The sequence below is a fragment of the Candoia aspera genome, chromosome 3 (genome assembly GCF_035149785.1).
Source record: "Candoia aspera isolate rCanAsp1 chromosome 3, rCanAsp1.hap2, whole genome shotgun sequence".
NCBI lineage: Eukaryota > Metazoa > Chordata > Lepidosauria > Squamata > Boidae > Candoia > Candoia aspera.
In genome coordinates, this window is record NC_086155.1 from 175,012,796 (window position 1) to 175,031,842 (window position 19,047).

At 41.9% G+C, this 19,047-nt stretch overlaps 1 protein-coding gene across 1 annotated transcript in view; it reads left to right on the top strand.

Annotated features, from left to right (window-relative positions):
- Positions 1-779: 779 nt before the first annotated feature.
- Positions 780-19,047, top strand: part of PREX2 (phosphatidylinositol-3,4,5-trisphosphate dependent Rac exchange factor 2) — a 130,228-nt gene continuing 111,960 nt past the window's right edge. Inside the window, exon 1 of the mRNA XM_063299363.1 lies at positions 780-1,023. Coding sequence (XP_063155433.1) covers positions 883-1,023 — 141 coding nt within the window. The 5' untranslated portion in view covers positions 780-882. The remainder of the gene's footprint in view (positions 1,024-19,047) is intronic.

Sequence of the window (19,047 nt, forward strand, 5' to 3'; positions counted from 1 at the left end):
ATGTTTGATGGGACATATTTTATTACTATAACAGATGGACTTATAACTATTATCAATTTCTCTTTCGTTTTTTTGGGGGGGTATGGCTTTTGCTATAATAAATACATTCAGCAGCATAAATTGTTGAATAATTTTGGTAACTGGCTGTAAGTGGCATGTATGATGTTTATCCCCCAATTTATATCTATCATTGCATGACTTTCACATTATACTTACCTGAGATGGGGAAGAATATGTGGGTGTATATGCAGGATATGACTATGAATATGCAGGACTTAGGAGGTGACTGAAACACCAAGAACAATACGTTCAGGGCCAGAATTCAGAATTCAGCTCAACTTTTTTGGGGCAGTTTAAAGCTGTAGCTTCTCAACTGGGAGATCTCCAATTAGCGCAGAACAAACTCAAGCGCACACAGGCTTGTGTGTCAAACAAGCCGTTGCTGGCACGCAACCATTCCCAAGGTTGGGCTTCCTCTCTTTTTTCCTGAGATCTGGCGCGGGAGACGGAAGGGGTCGGAGTCACATGGATGCAACGCGTTTGATTAATGTCCAAAGGCTGCTCCTGCCGCGATCCTCCAAACCTCTTTGCTCTACGGAGGAGGCCGCTCGTTTCCTACAGGCAGGGTCCCTCTTCCTTACTGGAAAAGAGCACTTACTGGTGGGCGGGAAGAGGAAAGTTGCTGCCTAGCCGTGGGAGCCTGTCTCAGCTGCTTAGATGCCCTCTCGCCCTTAATGGAAGCGCGCGGGCGCTTGGGCTGTTTTCTGTTCTGAACTTCGTTGGGGGAGGTCGCGGGGGCCTTTCCCGACTCCTACCGGCCGCCTTAGGCGGAAGGAAAAAAGTTGTAGCTGCGCTTCTTTTGCGGGGTGGGGTGGGGAAATAATGACAGAAGAAAGCAAAGGGGAAGGGAAAGGCGAGAGCGGGAAGGATCCGGAGAAGCAGCTACGCCTGCGGGTGTGCGTTTTGAATGAGCTGCTGAAGACGGAGCGCGACTACGTGAACACTTTGGAGTTTTTGGTGTCGGTGAGTTACATTCCCCCCACCCCCTCCCCGGCCTTTTCCTGGCTTGTTTGCTGTGCACAAAGAATTGCCCTGCCTCCCCTCCCCCTTCTCCCCCTGGCCAAGCTTGCCAGCGAAGAGCGAAGGAAATAAATCTCCGGGGTCTAATGTGAAAAGATGCCGCTTTGAGGCGTCGAGGCCAGCAACATTTGGAAAGGGATGCAGTAGCTTAGGAGCGCATCTTGGATTTCTGGTGGACTGGACTGACTTAGTTGATGTGTAAACGGAGGAGAGTAACGTTTCAAACAAACAAGCTGAAATCTCGGCTTCCTTTAAAAGGTCATTTCCTGGCAGGTAACTTCTCTGAGCGCTCACGCACTGAAAAAGAAAATCACGTTTGCTGAGTTTAGGGAGGTGTTAGCTATGGAATTTCAACTTTCAAGGCTCTAAAATCTCTATACTGCCCTGGGTTCTGGTGGGGGGTAACCAGGGAAAGAGTAAAATAGTACAAAGGGGGTGGTTGATCTACAGCATCTGTATAATATTAAAGCCACATGTAGCATTTACCCTTTCTTCTCTTACTCCCCTTTGAAATCCTCCTACTTAAATCTTGTTTTGGTAATGGTTGGTGACTGATTATTGGGAAAAAAACATGACAGGGAATTCAACCTAATTATATAGTGAATCCATTTAAATTAATGCCACTTAAGATGCTCCTTTGTACTTAAGCATGTGCTGTTACTCAATGGCATTTAAGGCATCATTTCAATGGGTCTACTTTGATTGAGTCTGGGTCCAACTCTGTGGCTTAGATGCACACATCACAGTAAACCAAAGTGAATGTTTTTAAATTTTGGATTAATGTACTGTGTGAACTTAACCACTATGTTTTTTAACTGTGGCTTGCAATTTAGTTATTAATAAGCCAGTTTGCTAATTTGACTTAGTTTTTGAACAAGTCTGAGTAAGTCTTAAAAAAGCATAAAACAGACAATTTTAAAAACACTGATTTTATACAGTCAATTTCTGGACAGAGGTTTGTTTTGCTAGAATCAGAATATGGTTTTGCGTATGGATAAAGTTATCTTTTTTAAGGAAACAAAGTAATATTTTGGGACAGGATTATATTATAAACATCAACTACATTATCTTCTACCTACAATATCTTCAGGATTTATTGGCAGCATAATTAAAAAGTAATCAAGTTATCTGCTTAGTTCTGTAGAGTGCCTCCCATAATAGGTTTCACATTTTTTCCTCTTTTCCGCCTCCCCTCTTCATCCTGTCTGAAAAGGAAATCTTTCAAATAGCAAACTTCCTGTTTAATTTTCTGTTGTATGTGAACTTTCTGCTGATTATCATGTGAGAGAAAATATTTAACTTGTCTGCTGGAAAGAACAATCATGATGAAGTAAAATATGATCTATAAAATAACTTTGAAGTCTAGTCTGGTAAGCTCTGTATACATCAATACACATCAATACATCTAATTTAATTGAAAACATATTGTTCTAATTTGTCATTTGGTTTTATACAAAAGTGATTTTGGGGGGATTTTGTTTCTGTTGTGATGTACCTCAACATCAAAGCCCAATTTGTTCTAACGATTTACTTGACATTGAAACTGCCAAATTTTAGCAGCATAGTTATTTACTTTTTAATGCAAAATACCATTTAAACTGTTCAGCCTTGCCCCAGCCAGGTCAGCTCTTTCATCACTCTAGAGACATCAGTGCCCTTGCTCTCTTCAGCCACTTAGAGGACAAACTGCCCCTCCCCAAGTTACAATGCAGATGCCATGCCGTCTTCCATCCCATTTTGACCAGTCCATCCATTATTACTTTCTGCTGCTTTTGCTTGGTCAGCTTATGTTCGTTTTCCATGCTGGAAATAATCAGACCCATTTTCTTCTTCTGTATTTTCTTGAAAGCTTTTGCCCACATCACAAAACACATTGTACAAACCATAGTTTGTTTGGATTAGGTTCAGTATGTTCAGTATGTTGTGTGAACCCAAGGACTGTGGTTTCTAAACCATAGTTTATGGTTTAATGCAGGAGTTCTAAACATTCATGGTGCTCTGATCCCCTCAAACAAATAAATGACTAACAGTACTACTGCTATTATGACTACTACCAATATTTATATGGATATCAATAACTGTTGGAAGAATTAAACTTTCTCCAATTGTGTGAACTTTTTGGCGCTGTACTCTAGAAGACTGAAATGCCAAATCCCATCAGCTCCAGTCAGCTGACTGGAGATGATGGGATTTGAACTCCTTCCCACACTAGGAAGCAAGCCAATTAGAGAAAAAACTACTGCTGAAGCCTTGTTCCTAGAGAGGCCAGTTGGTCTATAGTGATGGGCTTCTGGTTTGCCTCCCTGCATCGTGTCTGTGTGTGTGTGTTTTTTTTCCTTTCTCCCACTGGGGCTTGGATCCTCCAGACACTGAGTGCCCTGAGGCAGGTGTGATTAGGGGTGCTTGAGTTCCTGATAGGTCATAGTGAGTTATAGGGGAATTGTCTTGTGGTGATAGTGGTGCAGAGATTGGGTATGTGTGCCTGGACCTGGGAAGGAAGCATAGCAGAGTGGGGTGGGAAGTAGGGAGCTGAGGGGGGCAGATAGGTCCACCTTGATGGTGATGGGCAGAGGAAGATATGGCAGGAATCCAAGGGTGGGCCGCACTTAGGGACACCAGGCTGCTGTTTGAAAGTGATCCCGCTGTCTGGCCCTCAGTTTCTACCCTCAGTGCCTGGTGCTGGCAACCAGATCCTTGGTGGCCCTGGACTTTGACTGTTGCTTTTGAATGCCAGTTCAGTGTGTAACAAAACTGCCCTTATCCATGATCTTAACTTGGAGGAGACTGCAAACTTGGCATGTTTTACCAGACTTGGTTGGGACCAGACCTGGTTGGCCCTCTTGGTAATGTGCCCACCTGGGTTTAGGGTTCTGCACCAGTTGAGAACCCAGGGGAAGGTAGGAGAGTGGGGTGGCTGTTGTTATCCATGAGTTATTACGGGCTTTCTGGGGCTTCACTCCACAGATAACCTGATGTGAGGTGCTCTGGTTGAAGTTGGGCTTAAGGGAACAGTTGGGATTGCTGTTGGTGTACCGCGCTTCCTGCTGCCCAGTAGCATCTCAGCCTGAGCTGCTGGATTCTGTTCCTGGGTTGGCCATGGAGTCCTCAAGGTTGTTGGTACTTGGGGATTTGAACTTGCCATCTGATGACATTGATTCTGGGGCGTCTCAGGAGTTTGTGGCCTCAGTGCAGACATGGACCTGTCCCAATTCATTGATAGCCTGATAGATACTGGAGGCTGCACATTATATCTAGTTTTTGTCTTGGGGCGGTTGAGTTGTGATCTGGTAGTAGAGGACATTAGCATCAGCCTATTGCCATGAACAGATCACTCCCTGGTTGCCTTTTGGCTCCCTTCACCCCTCCCTTCAGGGAGACAGGGCCTGTTTGATCAATCCACCCCGGGAGACTGATGGACCTAGTAGGGTTCCCAAGACAGCTTGCAGTTTTCCCTGAAGATCTGGTGGGTGGTTTGGCCAAAGCGCTAGTTGCTGCCTGGAATGGGTAAGTGGCTGGCGCTGTGGATCATATCTCTCCTTTGTGGCCTCTCCCTGTGCACCAATCCTTGGATGCACATTGGTTTACCAAGGGGCTCTGGGAGATGAGGCACCGGAAGAGATGCCTGGAGCACCATTGGAGGTAAACTCAGAGCAAGTCTGACTGGACACGGATAAAAGCCCATATTAGGGATTACCTCATGGCAATAATGGCAGCAAAATGTCAATATTTCTCTGCTCTTGCATTTGCTGATAGCGATCCAGCAGCTCTGCTTAGGGTAACTTGATCCCTATTGGGTCACTGTGAGGATTATTCAGACTATCTGAGGGATAAAGTCACTCAGATTCACTTGGACTCTAACTAGGCAGGGCAGGTTGAGGTACTGTACCTGGGCACAATCTGATGGTGTGATCTGGGATGAGTTTTGAGCCAGTGATTACTGAGGAAGTGGAGAGTTTTTTCTGTGCAGTCAGCTCAGCCATCTGTTTACTGAATCTGGACTCCTCTTGGGTCATAAAAGTGGCCAGGGAGGTGACCCACAGTTGGGTCCAGACTATGGTGTCAGCCTCTCTGAAGGAGGGGATGATACCCCTTGCCTTGAAAGAGGCATTAGCATCAGCATCACCCACTCCTCAAGACGCCACTCTTGGACCCAGTGGTTTTCAACAATTACCATTGGGGAATTACCTTTTTGGGGAAGGGGAAGGTTGTTGAGAAGGTGGTCAGTCTGCAGCTGATGTGAACCCTGGAGGAAACGGGTTATTTAGACCCATTTCAATCAGGTTTCAGGCTGGGATTTAGTATTGAGACAGCCTTGGTCACACTTGTTGACGACCTGTGGCAGAGCTGGGATGGAGGTGGTGCATCCATCCTTGTATTCCTTGATCTCCTTGATCAGTGGCTTTCAGTATCATCAATCATGGTATCCTTTTGAGCCGCTCTGTGGGTTGGGGATTGGGGGTACTCTTTTAGAGTGGTTCTCTTCCTTTCTCTAGGGCTGGTTCCAGTGGTGTTGGTTGCGGGGCAGAGATCACCCTAGGCCCCTCTTTTGCGGGGCGCCGCAGGATTCTAGTCTCTCTCTCTCCTTCTTTTCAACATCTACATGAAACCACTGGGTGAAGTCATCTGCTGGTTTGGGGTTTGGTATCATCAATATGTTGATGATATCCAATTATATCTTTCAACCCTGAGCCAGCAAAGTGTGTCTGTCATGGGTCTGTCCCAGTGCCTGGAGGCTATGTGTGTTTGGATGGGAGGAACTGTCTCCAACTCAGTCCTACAAAGGCTGAGTGGCTGTGGGTGTTTGGGCCACCCAAATCTGGGGAATATTCCATATTCACGCAGTCCTTTGGTGAAGGAGAATGAGACTCCTCACTTCATTCCATCTGGTCTGTCACCCTTGCCATCTTTTGTCTTTATCGTTAATTGATTTTATTGTAATAAAATCTTCATTTGATGTTGTAAGCCACCCAGAGTTGTTGAAGTCAGGCAGCACACATGTTTAATAAATTATCATCCTCATCTTCATCCTCATCTTCCTGCTGGGCACAAATGCTTTTGAGAGGCTGCAGCTGAGGCTTTTGTCTTCCTGGGTGCAGTTCTCCCTGTGAAGTTCCTTCTTGCCAACTTTGGGTCCCCTTAACAAGAGCCAGTGAAACAGGGAGGAGAAGGCAGGGGATGGGGAAAGCATTTTGGAGAGGAAATGGCAAAAGAAGGAGTGATGGAAGAAGGGGAAAGTTGCCCAAGGGAGCTGAGACAACTCTGAAGGCTGGGAATTTTTAACTTGCTTTTCTCCAGATATTCTGATCTAGTTGATTCAAGGCATAGTGAGCAATCTAGCAGGTGCAATGACCCACCTGGGGGGGATGGAACTTAGCTCTTCTAATCCCTGGGGGAGTGTTTAGGGAGCCTGCTACAGGGGAAGTGGAGGGACTTCCTGAAATAAAAATTGCATGCCCTTTGCTATGTAAGGAAGATGGCTGTATCTGCTTTGGGATACTCTAAGGCTCTTGAAGAACTCTGAAACTTGTATGATTGGCTGAGGGTGAGAAATTGGGAGATGTGTGTCTAGCATCAGAGGTGGAGAAAGTTGAAGTACCAAGGCAGCAGGGGGAAAAAGGGGTTTCTCTTGGCACACAAGACATCAGGCTCTCCAGTGATATGGAGACTGAGCATCTTTGGGCCCTAAGCAGATTCTGTCTGCTGCTTCTGCACTCTAGAATTCCATGCTGCTGATAGCTGCTCACAGTGATGCTGAGCAAATGTACCATTTTCGGCAGCAGCTACACAAAGTAGTGAGTTTATTGCCTTGCTATTTCCCCAGCTCTGAGAAATTGCTTCTCAGAGCACACCTCCTCATTCGTTTCTCCTACTCCTCGTTTTCTTTATATTGGCCACGTGCCACATGCTGTTGTCTCCTGCCTTCCCTGGGATCAGAGCTCTGCAGAACCTGCAATCTCTGTCTGCTCCCCTTCTGACCACCTAGAAATGTACATGTATAGCCCCCTCAGATTTGCACATGATCTCCCAGAGGATCATGACCCACAGTTTGAGAATTCCTGGAATAGTGTTGTATGAATAGTGTATGTAATGAATCCAGACAATTATAACTTATTCAACTCATGGCTAACCTGTCTACTCTTTTAGTGCAGTGTTTGCCATTGTGAAATGAAGCTTTTGAGTTTAACTCTGGTGGTGGTGGTAGTAGTAGTAGTAGTAGTACCATATTGGAATGCAAAAAGACAGACTAAACTGTGAAGATATTCATGTATGAAGGCTCACTGGAGTTCAACAGCTAGCTATTTCAATAAATAAATAAATCTTGAAAGTCTAAATCTTCTTATTTCAATTAGATTTTCATGCTTCCAGAGTGAGAAATAATGTTTTGTTTTTGGCTTTCAACTTTTGGCTTGTTGGAAGAAAAAAAATAGGGCCTCCAGTATATACTTGCTAAATGAATTATAAAAAGCACTTCAGGTAGTAGATCATCTGACTGCTTTTTTACTATTCTGGGTCACTGTGATGTTGTGTGAATACAGCATAATGCTGGAGCAGGTTAAGGGAGATTAGCATGCCGTGTGAATATCATAAATTAGTCTGTACTACAATGAGAGGAAATTAGCTTTAATTGAAAACAGCTGTTTTAGACTAAATTCCGCCAGTCAGCCATGTTATGTAATAGTGGAAGAGAGGATTTATTTTATTATTTATTTTTGTATTTATTTATTCTACTTATATAGTTGCCCATCTCAAGTACATAATTAAAAATACAACCAAAAAACAAATTACAGTAGAAAAACACATAAAAGCATATAAAAACCATATAGGGTTATCCTTTTTCCTATTGCCATAAGAGAGAAGAGAGCCTAGAATGGTCCTAGCGTTTTGTCTCTCTGATTGTTTTAGCTTTTCACACATGCAGTCATGCTTCATTGTCACATGGGTTGTGAAATGGACAGAAAAGGGGTGCAGATGTGCAGGCTTTTTCCAACTGTGGCTGGGGTGGGTATTTGGGATTCATCTTTTTTTTTTTTCAAATAAAACCAAACCAGGAAACCTTCCCTCATGGTGGTTGGGCTTCCTGCCAAGATAGGGGCTTCCTGTTAAACTGGGGTATCCTTATTCTTTGTGTATCATCTGGTTAAGTGTTTATGCAGGAGTAATAGCAGGCTTGGCCAAATGGGTCATGTGAATGCAGCTAGGTATACCTAAGTAGCTAATGTTCAAGATGACTTCTGCCTTCTTCAAGACTCTGTAAGTCACATAAACATTTATAGTAGATTAAATGTGAGAAGCATATTGTTTTGTACCAGTATCATTTGCATCATTCACATTTTCTGCCCTGAGTATTTCTTTGAAAGGTGGATATCAATCAAATTAATAAAATGTCCTGGAGCAGGCAAGATATGCTTTCAGTCATTCTTTACTCTTCCCAGAATACTTTATTGCCTCTATTTGTAACTGAGACTACAAGCTGCTCTTCACAACTCATCTGAAGTACTGTTCACTGGTCTTGGAGTCTATGGAAAACTATACTGACATTAAAAAAAAATGGCTCCCACTGTTGAGTAGTATCTTGCCACAGGAAGTATGCTGTCAAAAGGTGGCACCCTTATACAGAGGAAGTTAAAAAAAAAAGACTGTTTGTATTCCCCCAACTTTGTTTCCCTCCCCTCCCACCAAATGCCACCAGACAGCAGGAAAACATCTACCAATCACTGTCTTTAATGTGGAATGGTGTGAAGATAAGCTTTGACTGGAGGTTTAGCCATTTCTGAAAACTTTGAAGTATGTTAGTGGATAAAGAAAAAAGAGGCATAAGAGATTTTACATTTCTATTTTTAAATGCCTGATTTCAGGACTTCCTCACAGTGCACCTTCCAGCCTGTAACCTTGCCAGTTCAAAAAAATCAGCTCCAGATTTTTTCCAGAGTTCTTCAGCTCCAGAACCCCATTCCATCCCCAAATGCAGAAAATGTTTCCAGCTTGTTCACCAAAAGTTCTTTTCCTCTTTTCCTGAGCTGCAGGTAGAAATAGTTGTGTCAGGTATCAAGCCCCTATCAGCAGTGTATAACCCAGAAAGAAAGATTCACAGTGAGTTTCATTAGTTAGGCTTATTGTCAAGAAGGTAAGGGGTTAATATAAGAATCCTTTATTAGTGAATTCATTCAGGCAAGATATCTAAGAGTGATATGAACCTCTTTCCCAGAATGCAAGGCCAAAGGACCAATCATCCTTTTCTCAGATAAGACTGATATTGAAATATTCATTTGCTAATTATTAATGTTTGAAGTTTCTTCTGTTTCTTTTCTAGCCTGAGAGTCAGCCCCAGAGATCGTATGTATATGATGACATTGACAGAAATAGGTGACACTGACAGAAATAGGCAGCATGCAAATCTTGGTCAGAGTTCTGGGTGATTCAAAAACTTGCATATTTTTTCTTTATTTGTTAAAAATACGAACCCATCCCAGCAGTGGCTTGTTTGTTTTATGTTTCTCAGATTCTGCCAAGATGCTGACTTCTTGTGTAAGCATCTGTCTTTGCATGCTTTATATTGTTGCTATAGTTGATGTAGTAGTGGCATGATTGTGCAGCTTTAGGGAATCCTATTGACCCCTGCTTCAGTTTGATGAAGCTGCTGCCTTCCATGGGATTTTCCACATCTGGCTGAACATTAATAAGGTTAGAACAGAAGATTAGAATGTCCATTGCTATTCGGCATTTGAGCAGAGAGAACCCAGCATGACAATGGAGAGTATCCAGGAGGTGCTGAGTTGCTATTTCTTACAGGAGAGCACCTTTGCTTGCCTCCTTTAGGTTCCAACTCCCATCCTCTCCAGTAAAATCAGAGAGGCTGAGCCCATTGAGAAGAGAGTGACTTGCACACAATGCACTGTCTTTTCCCTCCCTGGCCTAAGAGACAGGCCTTGGCTTTTACTGTACCAGATGAGGCAGCTGTCTGATTTCCTAGCACCAGCTATGTCCTCTTTCTAACCTTGCTGGTGACCATAGTGGACAAGGAATCTGAGTTGTACAAGCTGACCAAGGAACTATAGCAGGAACAAGACAAGCTCTCCAAGATGTATCTCATGGTCTAGCGGACAAAAGAGGGTTAGTGGCATCCTGTCCTTCCCTGTTCCACTCATGGAAGGGACATGTTGGGCTCCACTCAGAATGCACATGGGAGGCATTCATTATACCAATCCCTGTTTAAAAATAGCTTGACAAACAGGCTATTAGGTGAATAATGAGGTCTAAACTTAAGGACGGGCTCCAAGAAAAGAAATAATGATTTCCATTGTTTTACACTGGGAAAAAAAATCTTTTAGGTTGCATAAGTCCAAGCTGGCCTATGAGAACTTTGCTCATCAATAGATTTGGAGAGTAGATGGTATTGTAGTTGGTTCCCAGACTGATAAAGATTCAGGAGATAATTTTGTAAACAGCCAGCAACAAGCTTCTCCATGATCAGTGAAAAGAACTGCCTGCTAGCTGGATCATGGGAAGGCTGTTAAAAAAATCAGAAAGTCTCCACACTACAGTAGATGAGCATATATTATAGAAGACTGTTCAATACAACTCATAATAACAGTGTCAGGATCAGTAATGAAGTTCAAAGATGATAGCACACCAGAGACTAGATGCATTACTGCATGACAATATGAGTGTAGCTCTGTAAAACAAATGTACTTGTGTTGATGGGGTTATTCTGAAAAATAGTTGTTTTGAGAGATAGATATCAAGAGAATAATAACACCTTTGTAAACAAAAGTGTTTTTCCCCTTTGCAGCATGAATAATTAAGGACACATACTACTAAAGGTTTCCAAACAGCTGTTTACACAGAAATGGAGGACCACATTTGTTATGTAATACAATATATTTTTTAAATCTATCAAGCCCTTCTCCTAAGTTAAGTCAGAAGGTAACCTGGAGTTAAATTTACATTTCGTATATATTATTTATCTATGTACATGTTCCACATCTCATTTCTAAACATTCCATAAATATTGTTCAGAAAAATATGAATAACTTGTATAGTAATTTATGACTCCCTAATAGTTTTCAAAACTTCGTGTTTTGTGAATGCTTTAAATGGAGAGGAAGAGCTTCAGATGGCTGTGCTATTTGATAAGGTTGTGTGATTTCCTTTTCCTTTGCTCCATAACATGCCATTTGTATGGCAGATGCATCTTGTAAATATAACGGAAGTTGAGACACAATTACCATAGAAAGTCAAAATCTCTTCCATTTGCTTCTAGTTTCTGCTGTTCTTAAGTTTGATTTGTCTATTGTGTGTGGGGGAAAAACATGAATGGACATTTGGTGACTCAGAATTAAGTATCAGTAGCACCACCTGTTTTCTTTATCAGATTAGAATTAGAAATCCTTTTATTCTGAACTTTGGGCTGTAGTTCAACTAGAAACTGGCAAACATTAGACTGAGCCAGTGACAGCCCCTAATAATGCAGTCTTGTGTATTGTTATTGTTACCATTCCTGCTACAGGTAATCTTCTAATAAATGTTTGGGAATTTGTCTGCAATATTATTGTACACTAGGAATGTATTACTGTATCTCAAGCGAAAAATAACCAAATGTGAATGACATACAGAAGCACCAGCAGAAATGTTTAGTGAGTGGTAACATTTCACTAATAATGCTGCTCCATTCGTGCCTTGAGATCACAGAACTGGTTTAGATATGTAGCCAAACTGGTTCAAGACTGTACAGATGCTGTTTGAAAGGCTCAGATTTGGATTCTTCCAGTCTTTGCTCATTCATCCTTTCATGGATGGAGATTTCATCTTTTTCTTCCTGGTTTGTGGAAAATCTGTCTCACACGTACGTGTATATATGTGTGTGTATTTTTCCAGTGAGGCCAGAATACAAGTGTGGATGTCTGTGTGCTTTTTTAAAAACAAAGATAGTGTTTATAAGTAGTCCTCACTGACCACTGACAACTCATTCAAAGTTGCAACGGTCCTGAATGAGTGGTACTTATGACCAGTCCTCGAAGTTCCAGCCATTGCACCATCCCTGTGGTCACATGATTGTGATCTGAGTGCTTGGCAACCTGCTCACACGACGGTTGCAGCAGTCATGTGATCGCCATTTGTGACGTTCCCTACCAACTTCCCAAAAACAAAGTCAATGGGGAAGCCAGCAGCGAAGGTAACAAGTTGCTTGTGTAAGTCTCCCCCACCTGGCAGCAGCTATCCCGAGCCCAAAATTGCTCATGTGTGCCACTGCAACTACATACACACCCTTCCCCACCCAGCAGCAGCCACCCCCAGGCTTGAAATTGCTCATGCGCACCACTAACCTGCCTGCCGATCTGCTTGCAAGCCACCTGGGACTTGTAACTTCCTGCTAGCTTCCCCACTGACTTTTGTTGTTGGAAGCTGGCAGGAAGTTGTGAGGAGGTCCTTGGTTAATGACCCACAATTCTCAGTTAACAATGGCAACAGGGACTGCTGGATTGCTGTTACTAAGTGGTGCAGTCATATGACATCACACTTTATGACCACATTGCTCATTGATGGAAATTCCAGTCCCAATTACCATAGTTAAGTGAGGACTACCTGTACAGTGATCTGAAATGCCCAACACTGAAAACTATTACATAATATTTCATTTGAGATTAAAATTATTATAATGGTCTTGATATGGTAAAATAAATTAGAGAGTTTGATATATTAGAATGAGTGAATGTATTTTCAGGACATAGAAAGTATATTAAATACATTACTGTGATATGGGTTAGTTAATTAGGGAATTAACTAGAAAGGATGTAACTCTTAAGTGCTGCTCTGGATATGCTGCAAGATCTATTGTTATTATTTGCATTGTACAGATTCATTGAGAGAAGTTTCAGATTGTGAGAGAGGACATACAAATAATCTCTCTCAAACTGTTGAAACAGCTGCAGCTTTTTTTGGCCTTAAGTGACTGCTGATCTTTGCTGTCTTCCAACCATGCAAGCCTGGGGAAAGATGCAGCTGCTTTAATGATTTGAAAAGAGATACTTTAAGAGGTACTCACAATTATTTAGAGTGGTTGAAACATAAAAATAGATTTTTCAAACAGAGAGAATGGGCATTATAAAGGTAACTGCTGTTCAGTATAAAAAGTTTAATATGCATACACTGGGGCAAGCAATCTTAATTTCATACATATGAGAATAGAATCTGAGCTAGTATCTTGGTATTCACATTCTGATTTGTGAATCATGGTTTATGGCTTAGCATAAGACATATTTTTCTTCCCACATGGACTTCTGTGGAATTTCCACTGAGAACAATAAAGATGATGCCAGCCTGCTGATAAAGCAGAGTAAATCCTAGCCTTTAGGACAGATTGAAAATGGATAGTTCAACTCCAGGGTTGCTGTTACTCTTCTGCTAGTGCTTCTGACATGGCATTATGTATACGATATTCACAAGTGTTCTCTATATTAGAGTTGTACACATACCCTCTAGGTCTACCTTGCTCATACTTCACTTTAATGGCAATGATGGCAGCACTGGAATGAGATGGAGTGAGCCCTCCTGCCTCAGCCTGTGAGTTTTCAGATTTTAAGATGGATAAATTGGCATCTAAATTGGCATGTAATGAGTTCCTATGAATGGGAGAGGACATTGGTTTATATTAGCTGATGAGAATAGTAGGAGTGTAGAAGGAATTACACACATGAGGTGCAAGTGGATGCTGCAGAACATTGTTGCTTTTGAAGATTAAGAGCTGTTTCTGTGATGAACTTAACCCAAGTGTATAACATTTAATAACTTCACTTTGTTTTCTTTCCTTTCCTGTCTAGTTACCTGTTCCCTTGTCTCATCTCCATCCATGTCTCCCCCTTCTCTTCCCTTCCCAATGCAACTGCCCCTTCTGTTGTTCTCCAGCATTACTTTTCTTTGCTGTTCTGTTGGAAGGAGACAAACTTGTGTTTTTCTGTATATGAACGTGTTGTATGTGTTTGAGAGAATCACTGGTATATGCAGAGTGAGATCAATTAATTTTGTATATAGGCTATATTTTTATAGGCAATTAATATTAATCAGTATTTATAAATTCAGTTAATAGTAAATTTATTTTTCTGTCCTGGTCTTTGAAGCATAGTAGTCCTCACTCACCAACCACATTTGGTACTGGTAAGTTTTTTGCTAAGTGGCGTGGTCATTAAGTGAAACATCACATGACTGCTGACTTAAGATGTCAGTTCTGGCTGCAGTCATAAGTAAATCACTGCAGGTCATTAAGCACGATATCATGTGACTGCCACTTGCTACTTCCTGCTGGCTTTCCCATTGACTGCTTGTTGGAAGCTGGCTTGGCAATCATGTGACAGTGGGATGCTGTAACCATCATAAATGTATGCTGGTTACCAAGCCCCTGAATCTTGATCACATGACTGTGGTGATGCTGTGACAGCTACAACTTTGAGGACTGGTCGTAAGTCTCCTTTTTCATTTGAAACGGTTGCTGAACAAGCAGTTGGTAAGCAAGGATTACATGTATATATACACATACTTATATGGAGATACATATACAAATATATTGCATTAGGTGAGGAACATGTAAATAATCCTTTTAAAATGTAAAACACATTTCTGAATTAATTAAGAAGCAATTTTATTTTTCTAATTAGTAAGCAGGGGAAGCAGTAAAGGTGTTCAGTGATATCTTGAGAGGTACAGGTAGAAGGAGATGGGTACGTGCCACACCATATACAATTACATTCACACCCTAAGAAGGACAGTCAGCCCAGACATCTTCCTTTTTGTTGCAGTACAATTTTTTCTAAATTCATTCAGCTGATTAGATGCAACATTCTTTTTTTTTTTCATTTATAGTGAATGATTTATTTCATTGGTCAGCGAACAATATCGTGTACAGTTTTTGAACAGTGTTTTGAAATACTATTCTGTATTAATTTCTCAGCATGGTTAGTTGAGATGTAATGATGCAGTGAGGATCTCAGTAAGGATTTGATGAAATCTGAATATTTTTGTTCATATTAACTTATGTGATTTCTTTTGGAGTAAAGATAAAGTATCCCGAATAAACATGTAAAATGAACCACGTAACAGACTGAGAGGTAAATGATGTAGCTTTCAGGTAGACATTTTCAGCCTTACAAAGTACCTGCTTTTCTTATGCAGATGAGTTTTAAATAATTTTCTGCTTATCTCTTCATCTGCCCATATATTGTGAAAGTGAAAGGTCCCCTGTGCAAGCACCAAGTCATGTCTGACCCTTTGGGGGGACGCCATTTCTGTGATGTTTTCTTGGCAGACTATAGCGGGGTGGTTTGCCATTGCCTTCCCCAGTCATCACCTTCCCCAGCAAGCTGGGTACTCATTTTACTGACTTCGGAAGGAGGGAAGGCTGAGTCGACCTGAGCCGGCTACCTGAGAATCCAGCTTCCGCTGGGATTGAACCCGGGTTGTGGGGAGAGTTTCGGTTGAAATACTACCACACTGCGCTACACGAGGCTCTTGCCCATATATTAATAATTGAATATTTCTAATATATTTAATTAAATTTATTTCTTTTGAAATAAAGTACAATTAGAGAAGGTGTAAGAGAAAAACCACCTATATTACAGTATGTCGGGGGAATCTCCTATAAATCATGCAATTCTTCATGCTGATTATTTTTTAAGGAAGGGACATATTTTGCTTCACTGTGTCATTGCTAATAGAAACTTTATGTCAGATATGTGTGTTTAAAATATTCACTTGCTTTCCAAATACTTAGCCTATGTGAAAATTAAATTCAAGGAAGAAATTACTGTTATGCATTAGGCAGAGAACCAAAAATTACAGTGAATTTCCGACTTGTGGAGGGAATTAGTGATGTATTACTCAGCAGCATTTCACAAACCTCTTCTGTTTTTATACCAGTAGAATTATTTTATGGTAGTAGAATTGTGTAAGAAGGATGTGTATTGTCAGGATGGTGCCTGTATATAAAAGTGTGTTGTTTAGGTTTATAATTGGAATGCATTGGTATGTTGTTGTTTATTCGTTTAGTCGCCTCCGACTCTTCGTGACTTCATGGACCAGCCCACGCCAGAGCTTCCTGTCGGTCGTCAACACCCCCAGCTCCCCCAGGGACGAGTCCGTCACCTCTAGAATATCATCCATCCATCTTGCCCTTGGTCGGCCCCTCTTCCTTTTGCCTTCCACTCTCCCCAGCATCAGCATCTTCTCCAGGGTGTCCTGTCTTCTCATTATGTGGCCAAAGTATTTCAGTTTTGCCTTTAATATCATTCCCTCAAGTGAGCAGTCTGGCTTTATTTCCTGGAGGATGGACTGGTTGGTTCTTCTTGCAGTCCAAGGCACTCTCAGAATTTTCCTCCAACACCACAGTTCAAAAGCATCGATCTTCCTTCGCTCAGCCTTCCTTATGGTCCAGCTCTCACAGCCATATGTTACTACAGGGAACACCATTGCTTTAACTATGCGGGCCTTTGTTGTCAGTGTGATGTCTCTGCTCTTAACTATTTTATCGAGATTTGTCATTGCTCTTCTCCCAAGGATTAAGCGTCTTCTGATTTCCTGACTGCAGTCAGCATCTGCAGTAATCTTTGCACCTAGGAATACAAAGTCTTTCACTGCTTCTACATTTTCTCCCTCTATTTGCCAGTTATCAATCAAGCTGGTTGCCATAATCTTGGTTTTTTTGAGGTTTAGCTGCAAGCCAGCTTTTGCACTTTCTTCTTTCACCTTCATCATAAGGCTCCTCAGTTCCTCTTCACTTTCAGCCATCAAAGTGGTATCATCTGCATATCTGAGATTGTTAATGTTTCTTCCAGAGATTTTAACTCCAGCCTTGGATTCCTCAAGGCCAGCTTGTCGCATGATGTGTTCTGCATACAAGTTGAATAGGTAGGGTGAGAGGATACAGCCCTGCCGTACTCCTTTCCCAATCTTAAACCAGTCCGTTGTTCCGTGGTCTGTTCTTACTGTTGCTACTTGGTCGTTATACAGATTCTTCAGGAGGCATACAAGATGACTTGGTATCCCCATACCGCTAAGAACTTGCCACAATTTGTTATGGTCCACACAGTCAAAGGCTTTAGAATAGTCAATAAAACAGAAATAGATGTTTTTCTGAAACTCCCTGGCTTTTTCCATTATCCAGCGGATATTGGCAATTTGGTCTCTAGTTCCTCTGCCTTTTCTAAACCCAGCTTGTACATCTGGCAATTCTCGCTCCATGAATTGCTGAAGTCTACCTTGCAGGATCTTGAGCATTACCTTACTGGCATGTGAAATGAGTGCCACTGTTCGATAGTTTGAACATTCTTTAGTGTTTCCCTTTTTTGGTATGGGGATATAAGTTGATTTTTTCCAATCTGATGGCCATTCTTGTGTTTTCCAAATTTGCTGGCATATAGCATGCATTACCTTGACAGCATCATCTTGCAAGATTTTGAACAGTTAGGCTGGGATGCCGTCGTCTCCTGCTGCCTTGTTATTAGCAATGCTTCTTAAGGCCCACTCAACCTCACTCTTCAGGATGTCTGGCTCTAGCTCACTGACCACACCGTCAAAGCTATCCCCGATATTGTTATCCTTCCTATACAGGTCTTCTGTATATTCTTGCCACCTTTTCTTGATCTCTTCTTCTTCTGTTAGGTCCTTGCCATCTTTGTTTTTGATCATACCCATTTTGGCCTGGAATTTACCTCCAATGTTTCTAATTTTCTGGAAGAGGTCTCTTGTCCTTCCTATTCTATTGTCTTCTTCCACTTCCGCGCATTGCTTGTTTAAAAATAATTCCTTATCTCTTCTGACTAATCTCTGGAATTTTGCATTTAATTGGGCATATCTCCCCCTATCACTGTTGCCTTTTGCTTTCCTTCTTTCTTGGGCTACTTCTAGTGTCTCAGCAGACAGCCATTTTGCCTTCTTGGTTTTCTCTTTCTTTGGGATGTATTTTGTTGCCGCCTCCTGAACAATGTTGCGAACAGTGTTGTTGTCCATAGTTCTTCCGGGACCCTAAGTCCAGTCCCTTAAATCTATTCTTCACCTCCACTGCATATTCCTTAGGAATATTAGTGAGCTCATATCTAGCTGATCTGTGGGTCTTCCCTAATCTCTTTAGTCTGATCCTAAATTGTGCAAGAAGAAGTTTGTGATCTGAACTACAGTCAGCTCCAGGTCTTGTTTGTACCAACTGTATAGATGTCCGCCACCTTTGGCTGCAAGGGATGTAGTCAATCTGATTTCGGTGTTGCCCATCTGGTGAAGTCCATGTATGAAACGGTCTCTTAGGTTGTTGGAAGAGAGTGTTTGTTATGCAGAGTGAGTTGTCTTGGCAAAATTCTATCAGCCTATGTCCTGCTTCGTTTTGTTCTCCCAGGCCATGCTTACCTGTAATTCCAGGTGTCATTTGACTGCCCACCTTAGCATTCCAGTCTCCCATGATGAAAATAACATCTCTTTTAGGTGTGTTGTCCAGTAGGTGCTGCAGATCCTCATAGAACTGCTCTACTTCAGCTTCTTCAGCATCTGTGGTTGGGGCGTATATTTGGATCACTGTGATGTTAGATGGCTTGCCCTGAATTCAAATTGAGGTCATTCTATCGTTTTTTGGATTGTATCCAAGCACTGCTTTAGCCACTTTACTATTAATTATGAAGGCTACTCCATTTCTTCTGTGGTCCTCTTGTCCACAGTAGTAGATCTGGTGGTCATTTGATGTGAAGTGGCCCATTCCAGTCCATTTCAGTTCACTGACGCCCAAAATGTCTATCTTTAATCTTGACATCTCACCAATAACCACATCCAATTTGCCCTGGCTTATAGATCTTACATTCCAGGTTCCAGTGGTGTGTTGATCCTTAGAACATCGGATTCACTGTTCACCACCAGCACCGTCGGCCGCTAGCCGTCCTTTCGGCTTTGAGCTAGCTGCGTCATCACATCTGGGGCTAGTTGAACTCATCCTCTGTT